The sequence below is a fragment of the Nicotiana tomentosiformis genome, chromosome 10, assembly GCF_000390325.3.
Source record: "Nicotiana tomentosiformis chromosome 10, ASM39032v3, whole genome shotgun sequence".
NCBI lineage: Eukaryota > Viridiplantae > Streptophyta > Magnoliopsida > Solanales > Solanaceae > Nicotiana > Nicotiana tomentosiformis.
The window spans coordinates 1,716,851-1,727,086 of NC_090821.1; the positions used below are offsets into that span (position 1 = coordinate 1,716,851).

Genomic DNA, 10,236 nt, shown 5'->3' on the forward strand with positions numbered 1-10,236 from the left:
GAACCATAATGGAGACAAGTTGCCTAGCAACTGGAACGAGGCACGCCTTAAAAGATATTATTGTTGATCAACATCATTCAAGCATAAAGTATGTGTTGCACTCTTTTTTTCTTCATCCAGTTTTTGTCCCAATTGAGTTTTTCTAGAAAGGTTTTTAATGAGGCAGCAACATAGAGCCTACTATGAAGACAGCAGCAATAAGACCTTTGGTAGCAAGGCAAACAAGCAAGCTTACACTCGGAGATGGTTAGAAAATCTTTGGTTTGATAGCAAATTCTCACTGGGAAGTTAAGTTTGCTACCGAACAAAGGTTACCCAACCGTTCACGAGCACAAACCACTAGAGGGTTGTTAGATATTCCTTCGCTCGATAGCATAAATTCATGAGGGGAAGTAAAGTTGTGTTACCAAGTTGAGGATTATCTAGCAATTCATTAGTGGAAGCTTCGAAGATACAAGACTTCCAGTGTTCCAATTCGCACTCTTCGCATTCGAACACTGGGGGGAAATGATATGAGGATATGACAATGACGATTGCCACGTCAACCGAGGAACAAAAATCCGAAAACTAAACGTATCATCAAGATCGAGGACTGCGCAGCCAGCCCCGTTGAAATAATTTGTACAAGATAGCCACAAGTAATGGCAATTTCTTTTGATCATAGCAAGTGCTTATGTATTTTTTGAAAATAGAAGGAATAAAATGAAATCCTTTTGTTTTTATCTTATTTCTTATCTGAACGGTGAATAAACTTCGTAATTTGAAAGTTAAACAAATACTTCAAATGTTAGTGTCGTAATGAACAGGAGACGTCCACTTCAAGAGCATTGTAAACATAAGAGGGCACTCTCTTATAAAAACCCTCACGTTAAAGGGTTGGTTCTGGAAGAATCTATGCCCGAAATCAAAAATGCCTTCGGGGAAAAATACACCCGAAGCCACATATGAAAAGGAAGCAAAGAGTAAACTTACGCAAATACTTATACAAACCCTCACGTAAAAGAGATAATGCTCGGAACCAAAATGCTTCGAAGAAAACACATTCAAAAGTACACATAGTGAAGCGCAAACAAGAAAATATGCGCTGAACTCTTGAGCAAATGCAAAGATTAAAGACTTGCATGGATATTCAGACAAAAGCAAGACTCAAACGATACTTGAGCAAAAATATGTATTTATTTACAAGAACGTGCCAAAACAGTAAAAGTTCAAAATGGGAAAAAGAAAAGAAAAGCAAACTACAGTGCCTCCGGAACCAGGAGGAAGAGAAGTGTCCGCATTCCCGTGAGAAGTAGGTGGGTCCACCGATGGCTCGACATTTTCCCCAGTTTGGTATTCAACATCGTCACCTTTTGATCCCTTTTCAGTTTTCAAAAACTCTGAATCGGAGCTAGAAGAACCTAGAGCATCAGATTGCGTCGGGAGTCCATTTTTAGCAGCTAACTCAAGCTCTAGTGCCTTAGCAATTTTGGCATCAAAGTCGATGATACCAGCTTTGGCCTCCTCCAAGGTTTTTTCCCTCATGCTGTACATGAAATACATTTTTTCAACAACAAAGGAAGTCGTTCAGCGCTTAAGTTCTTCTTTGAGTTGGGTAGCCTCGGCAGAAAGGCTTTCCCGGGCAGACCTAGTAGATTTGAGGCTAACGTCAAGGTCGCGGACAATTGAACTAAAGAGCCTATTATGCTCAATAGTTTTCTTGTACTTCTCTTCTAGTTGGGCGTGATTCACCCCCACAGCAGCAAGCTCTTCGAGTTTGGAGTTCAAGGCTGCTTCTAAGTTAGTCACTTTTTCGGCACTCTCCCGAGAGTGCTTGAATCTTTTCCCAGTGTTTTTCTGAAGCCAAAGGTTTCAGATAATTAGCAAGCTCCATCGGCCGGGATAGCAAGTTGCATCCGTTAGAGACCGAAAGAGTAACGTTCCTCCTCCTTTGTGAGTCTTTGGAAGGGGCATCATAATTTTGCCCCAAAATCCCATCAACTGGGGACTGTGGAAGAGGAACACCTTCTTCATGGTCAGAGGCGGCCGATAGAGGTGATGTAGCAATTGTTGTTGGAAGAGTGGATAAAGATGGAAGAGATATAGCCGTTACTGGTGTTGGTGAAGGTGGGGATGAAGCTGATGGAGTTGAAGAGTGAGAAGCAGCTATATCAAATGCAGTGCTGACTGTTGGATGCCCGCCAACCAAAGACGGAAAGGACCTGATACTCAACTCCACAGAACCGGTTAGAGCAATTTGGGCCCGAAAACGGGAGTTGGAATTTTTTACCGAATCAAATTCTCCCGAAATTGTCGAGACATCGTCTTCAGTTGGTGTAACTATCTCAATGGGCCGAGCATCCTATTAAGATGATGAGAATCGACGCCTTCTATATAGAGAAGCTCCCTCATCACTATCTTCTTCATTGTCGTCAATCATCACGGTGTCTATGACCAGCCCGAAAGGAGGACCAGTCGTCATCGCCACCGGAGATGGCTCGGGGGCATCATTCTTTGCCCTCTTATTCTTCTCCCCGGCCACGGAGGAACGTCTTCTCTTTGGCTATTTGTCCTCCGGCCGGGGACTCCGTAAAGAGGTGTTTGCGCCTGAAACAAGCCCGAAGATACCTATTCGAGTAAGTGCTTCCTGAAGCAGCCTCGCTGCATCAGCACGATCAGCCAAAACGTCCTTCACGGGGACAGCAACAGAGCCTACATGTTAACCTAGTTTCGTGAACAAGTCAGAAGAATTCAACCAAGTTCTCCATATACAAAAAAATGGAAGCAAGGTAAACTAGAATTACCATGATTTTTGGCCTTCCACCCGTATTTAAGGGCCAGTTCTTTCCACAAACGAGTTTCTGGCGTCGTAACGTTCAAGATCTTCTGAACCCACTGGTCCAAACCTTCTACCACCGGTGGGATCCATCGAGTTGCTGAAACATGCGAAGGGTGAAGAGTTGATATGGCCATAAAAGAATATCTAGTAAAAAGAAATACTAAACAAAGAGCTTACAAGTGCGGTTCCAAACGACCGGAAAAGAAGAAGCCGTTGTTGGAATGATGTCATTGGTTGTGACTGCAACGAATCGTTCCATCCACCCACGGTCGGTATCATCATCCATGCTAGATAGTAAAGCATGGTGGCCATGCTTGCAGAGGTTTATCATTCTCCCACGGAAGATTTTGGGAGAATAGAGATTCATTATATGAGCTAAGATTAGCTCCTCTCTAGTTTCTTGGCACAAGCGTCAAAGACAGGCAACCGTCCTCCACACTGAAGGACTTACCTGTGCCAAACACACTTGGTAGCGAAGGCAAAACTCCGCAATCACGAAATCAAGCTCTCCACTCAAAGAAAACCCACCCAAAGTAAAGGGATACATGTAAAAGTATATAAACCTTCCTTGGGAAGGGTCACTCGCTCCGATAGATCAGGAGCAATGATATCCAACTGGAAGGATGAATGGAAGAAGGGTACCTATTAATAGCCCATGTACGAGAGTTAGCAGGAGGGAATTTCTCTTCAAGGTCCTTTGTGGTACTGAATTTTTTTGGGATAATGGAATCCACCGTTAAAGGAGCAAAGTTCTCGGCTTTGTTCTTGTTCTTTGAAGAACCAGCATGCTTGGAGGAAGAAGCCATTAAAAAAAAAGAAGGAAAGGTTGTGTTTGAAGAGAGATTAGAGAAAGGATGGAAAATAAAGATGCAAATCAAAAGCTCGAGAAATTATGAAACGCAAAGGAAAAGAATGTCGCGTATAAGTAAAATTTTGGCGGCTAAATTCGTGGCCATGATCACCTTGATAATCGGCAAAAGTTGTGTTGAATCATGGGATGACGCGTGTTCGGGGCATTAAATACAGAGAGACGTGCGTCTAATTAATTGTCAGGAACCTTCAAAGGAAGTTATGGTAATTCCCGCCAAAAAATATATTTCTACCAACTTCCCAGTAACACAAAGTTATGTCACCGAAAAGTAGGGGGACTATCTGTATAGGGTGAAATATGATATGACATTTGAGCGTATAAAGGGAAGACACGTGGAACCCAAGACGAGGATGGCTGAAGACTGGACGCAGCCATTCCACTTGTCACTAGAAAGGATAACGTTCATAAAGGTGTACTAAATACTCTGCGCCCGATAGCATTTAATAGGGAATATTATGCAGCATTAAGAGCGACGGTCCGTTACAGAAAATTTGGCATTTATGTTCACCGTTACGTCTTCATCAATGACCCTCATAATTGACATTAAAGGAGGACACGGTCATATGACCTTCTTCCCAAGACATAACTATAAATAGTGAGCTCAGTTATCATTGGAAAGGACACGAATTTTCTGACAAAACTTATATTATATTCTATACAAAGCCTAATACAATCTTATTTTCTTGCTCATTGATCTCATCATTGATGTGCTCGAAAACCTTATTCCCGAAACTGTCATCTCTACTATTTCATCTACATTTCAAGGCTAAGTATTATACATTTCTTCAATTATTGCATTATTTCAGGATCAAATTAGTTCACTTGTCTAGAAACCATGTACAAATTCAACTGCACCGTTTTACGAACAAACAATTTATGCTTATATTATGCTACACATTATGATAAGTGAGAAGGTTCCTGCGATTTCTAATACCACCACATTTGTAAGTCTGCATTAATCAATAACCCAAAAGGATATATAAAAAATTCCCTCTTTCTAAGTTCTTACGTGTGTTTAATGTATGAAGTGTGGTAAATTGGAACTTGTATACAAAGTATAAGCCAGCAGAAATCATTTTTGCAGCCCAGCAACTTGCTTCAGATATCAAGAACTCGAAGCAAAATAATGAACCAAAAAGAAAGATCAAATGCCAATTTTTCATGTGTGATCAAAAAGAACGTTAAATTCCTCTGATAAAATCCCTAACTTGCAGCTTCAAAGCACAAATGAGAATATAGCATGTCAAAACCTAACTTGCATTCTCTAATCTCTACACTCGGACAAACTAAAGTTCACGAAAAAGATTACAAGGCCAATTTCAAATCACCAAGAAGATGATATTGTTCAAGACTGAGAACGTCCTATGAACTGATGCAAGTGATCCTTAAGGCTGATCTTAGAAGTAGAAGCAACCTCAAAACTGAGACTTGTCCAAGCTATCGAAGTATGGATGATCAAGTGCAGCTTTTGCTGAAATCCTATCTGCCGGATCATATTGGAGCATTTTCTACCATGACCAAGCAAAAATAATAACATTATTCATTTACTGTTCTAACAAGAAGCAGTAGAACGAAAAAATAACAAAAAATTGGAAGTAGTATATGAATGATAACATAAGCTGCTATACTAGGAAGATTTTATCCATAAGATGAGATGGAGATTTACCGTGAGGAGGTCCACGCCATCAGGACCCAATGCTGGAACAGCAGAGGCCAAGTTCTGAGGTTCCCATTTTGGATAAACATGCCAGTCGCGGAGTGAACTGACTCCAGGCCACTGCTTCTCAGTTGGGGTTCCTAACAGCCTTCACCAGTTTACATAAACATATGTAAAGATAACCAATTCATTAGCCATATTCAAATTTATCAAAAGAGAAAAGTTGGCTGCTATACTAAAGCCCATCTATCTTAAAGAAAATCTAACAATTCTATCCTTGATTCTGCAGGATATTTGAAAGCCAAACTATCAATGTGGCAATTGGTATCATAATATAATATCCTGAATTCTAGTTACTACCTAAAAATCTTATGTGCAAAGCACACTTGAAAATTCATTTTCGCCTCGACACTCAGCACTAGCATTGCCTGAAGTGTTTGCTACTTCAACGACAGAACAATTACTCTAAAGCCAGAAGCTACTGTTAAAGCTGAATCCATCATATACATTGTTGGTAAACCCCCTCTCATCTACCAGACCACACTAAATGGCAACAAAAGAGGAAAATGCAAAGACTTGGTGACAGATCATAGGCATACCTGAATATGTGAAGCAGTTGCTGAAACTCAGAGTCACCAGGAAATAAGGCTTGCCTTCGAACCATCTCGGCTACATCACATAGAGAAAGCAAATTAAAACAACCTATGTATGGAAGAGATATGTTACACGGACTCTCCAAAATGATGCCGCACCCATGTCGGATCCTCCAAAATTACACTATTTTTGGAGGATCCGACACGCACCCGGCAACATTTTCGAAGAATCCGAGCAACATAGTGGAAGAGTGAGTGAATTTCACTAGAAATATAGCTTGCCTTCGACCACTAGGCCATCCCCTTCAGGGACTAATAGAATTTTCTTTCTTAGGTCCATTTCTTCGCCAATGCTTAAACCAATAAACACAGGAAAAAAGTTTATCTAGAATTCATGATATATGTTTGGCCTGAACCACTTGATCCAATTAGAGTACATTGTCAGTTTGAGAATTTACACAGAAGTGCTTTACACGAATTTAATCTGCAAAACTATTTTGCTGTTACAACAAAAATGTAGATGGTAAAAGTCTTCAATGAATAAGTTGTAAAAATAATGCGAGTTTTTTAGAAGTCCTTCTAAAGATGCTGTATCAATTGTTGTCAACAGCAAAAAGCGTATAAAAGCTTCTAAGGCCTGCTACGGATTTAAGTGCAAACCGGTATTAAAGCATGAGCTTAAATCTCTAACCATTAATGAATATAAACACAACCAATAATTATATGAACAAAGTAATTGAAAAATCCTACAATAAATGAAAGTAAGAATATGTAAATTAAGTTCTAAAACCAACTCAAAATTTGAATTTTAGATGCAAAAATGCAGTTTAAAGTTTCTAATTCAGGTTAAATAACTAGTTATCTTATATTATATTTCTAAATTCCTTTTCATAATACGTAAGAAATGTACTCATAAGCCTTTTTGAACAATTAATCCATCTCTTTTCCAGTTATATTTATTGTTTAATGCCATCCTCTTCAAGAAGAGCCCAATGAGACACATACTCACTAAAGTGTTGCCTAAGGCAAAAGCACCCCGACGGCCCAGCCTATCCTTCACCTAGCTTTAGGGTGTAAGCGCGTCATAGGAGCCTTAAGGTGCATACCTACTTTAATATGTAAATCCTGGTGTTTTTCAACCACTCTAGCAATTATACCAATTCTTTAAAAACAGCCTTTGAGATCAAAAAGTATTTTTAAAACCTTAGACATCTCGAAAGAAACTCAAAGCCCACAAATTTTATGCGAATGTGACACTAAAAGAACATAAAGTGCCCAAAACCAACTTCTTGCGAAGTTCAAACCAAGATATGGCATTTAAAACTACCTTCCCATGGAACTAACATGTTCTACTTAATATAAGAACAAACTTACGTCTAACTAAATTTCCATCAGTAACTACAAATAGCATAATAAAAGTATCATGTCAAAAACATATCGAACAAACAGTGCTACAAGAAACTAGTCAATGAGAAGAAAAGGCTAAGATTGAGTACGGTTCAAAGCATCATATAACAGGAACATTGCAAAGAATTAGAAAACATTTCTAACTTAAAAGAAGCAAAAAAATTTAAGCAGAGAATTGGTCTACAAGAGTAAATAGCATGATCAACTCAAACAAACTCACCAAAAATACATCCCACAGACCACATATCAACCGCAGTTGAGTAATGAGTAGATCCCAACAAAACCTCAGGAGCTCTGTACCATAGAGTAACAATCTGAACAAAAAGAACAGACCCAAAATGAGCAATTCCACTAATCAAGTACTTAATTTTAACTTCCAGATTTCTCCAACTTTCTGGTGATTTAGTTGGCAATGCCAGTATGAAGAAAGAGAAAACCGTTAACCTCGTGGGTGTAGCTCTTTATTGGGACAGTGAAAGCCCTTCCAAGGCCCAAATCAGCAATCTTAAGTATGCCCTTCTCTTTGTCCACTAATAGGTTCTGTGGCTTCAAATCTCTGACATGAGATAATAAAAGGTCGATTAACAATAAGTAACTGACCAAAATTTACACTAAACACAACTACTACGACAACTACTAGTACTACTATGCCTCAATCCCAACAACTTGAGATTGGATCGTCATTTAAGCACATCTCTGACCAATATTATACAATATAAAATAAAGGTACTAGAAGTTCCTTATATTTTCTACTAGCATATAAATCTAACACGACTAAAGACTCCTACAAAGCATAGGACCTTAAGTAAATCAATCGTATATCTGATTAAAACATATGTCTGACTAGCACTAAACTAATCAAATGCAAAAAATACAAGGGAGCAGTGACTAAAATAGACCTGTGGAGAACTCCATGGCTATGGCAGTGAGCTACCCCTTTGCACAATTGATATAAGAAACTCTGGTGGAAATGGAAAAAATGTCAATACCAATCAATACGATAAACATATCCATTCCAATTTAAGTCTTCAACTCAACCCAACATTTCCATGCAAAGTACAAATACACATGTAAAAAATCGCTAAAATTTCAAAAATATGAGTAAAATTCTTAAACCGTAATTTCAAAAGTGTACTAGGATTTATTACTAAAAACCTTAAGACTAAACTCGTCAAATTTAAAATTTCAATAAGAACCAGAGAAATAAACATTTTCTATACAGAGTACAGATATACATCTGAAAAATTACAAATATTTCAAAATATACAAAGAGAAAGCGGGTAATGCTGACCTGGATGAGAGAAGGAGGGAGAGGTCTAGGATTGGGACCTTTACGATGAGAATCGACGAATTTCTTCAGATCAGTATCCAAATACTCAAAAACTAGGTAAAGAAGGGGCTTCCCATTTTTGTCAATTTGCTCGACACAGAGGAGACGAACGATGTAGAGAGAATGGGAAAGCATTTGAAGAAGCGAGATTTCTCTTAGGGCAGTGGGTGGGATCCCTTCTTCGTCCATTTCTAGCCGAGTTTTCTTCAGCGCCACCAATTGTCCCGTCGCCTTGTCCTTTGCTTTATATACTTTGCCGTACGTTCCTTCTCCTACTTTCTCCAATTTCTCGTATTTCTCCATTGTTAAACGCTGATTGATTTTAACGAAGAGAGTGGTAGAGATAACAGTGATGAATTTCAACTACTAGTTATTTGGGGAGCGTAAAGTAAAGCATTTTCCCTTTGCAACGGCACTGCACCGACAGCAGGGTTTCCCTTTTCCCCCTCTTTATTTTGAATTTTGAATTTGTTACTTTACACATGCTACCGCCCTCCTATTATCATTATGTTGACTATTTTTTGGATTATTATTTGCACTCGTATGACTCATAATGTCCGATAATCACTAATCTGATACCGAACCAACCAATATCTTATCGATTGGCTAGCGAATTAGTATATTTAAAAGTCAATATTTGATAAATCGAATCATCAAGCGTAAATAGCCAACCGATAAGCATACCTACCACTAGTTAATTTTGGATAAAAAAATTCTTTTCGACAATTTTAGTTCAGTAGATTAACATGGGGGAAAAAAATTAATAATGGCCTTAGAAAAGGCCACTTGTGCAAATGCTCTTCTTTTTAGCCTAGTTGTCAATGAAGTGATAAAAATTATGAGATTTTTGTTTGAAAAATTAATCCAAATAGCCGCTCACGTAATCTCTTAACTAAATATATTCAGTGGACGTATATTATATATATAATTCATGTATAATTTTATATAATTAATGTATAATCTACGTATACCTGCTAGAAAAAAGTAAAAATTGAATCTGGCTGGCTATTTATTTTTTGTTTCAAATCTAAGTTACCCGATATATATATGGTAAGAGATAACAGGTATCTTTTGGAATTAGTTACGTATAAAATGGTTGGAACACCATTGTCATCACACACTCAAATGTCTAGATCTAATTCATTTAACAAGTATCCAACTATTGTTAAATCAAATATATTTCGAAAAAGCAAGTCGTACATTTGGTAAGGAAAATATCATCATTTACTTATTCCAAAATCGGACACTTTATAAGAACGTCTTTAGTAATTTATTAGGAGTTTTGCATAATTGCGGAGTATTATTTATTACTTTTGCTCTAAATTGAATATTTTGCCACTAATAACTTCAACTTAAGAAATAAATTACTTTGTATATTTGCAATGCTGTACTCTAATAGAGTGGGTGTGGAACCTCGCTTTCCATGCTGCTCCTGACAACCAAAATTTGAATGCATTTAAAGAATAAACTGAAAACACAAAAAAATCGTTACTAAATGCATTTGATAATATAAGGAAAAGATTCTTGCAATTTGTTTAGAAGATAACTTCATCCGCGTCA

General features: G+C 38.1%; 1 protein-coding gene across 1 annotated transcript; it reads right to left on the reverse strand.

The window, feature by feature from the left end:
- Positions 1 to 4,827: 4,827 nt before the first annotated feature.
- On the reverse strand, positions 4,828 to 9,116 carry LOC104100553 (cell division control protein 2 homolog C). The gene is made up of 7 exons (XM_009607809.4): positions 8,638 to 9,116; positions 8,246 to 8,307; positions 7,791 to 7,902; positions 7,567 to 7,660; positions 5,946 to 6,015; positions 5,356 to 5,494; positions 4,828 to 5,197 (listed from the first exon to the last, which is right to left on the reverse strand). Exons 1-7 carry the CDS (start codon positions 8,977 to 8,979, stop codon positions 5,105 to 5,107), a joined length of 912 nt encoding a protein of 303 aa, XP_009606104.1. The 5' UTR covers positions 8,980 to 9,116; the 3' UTR covers positions 4,828 to 5,104.
- Between the last annotated feature and the right edge of the window lie 1,120 nt (positions 9,117 to 10,236).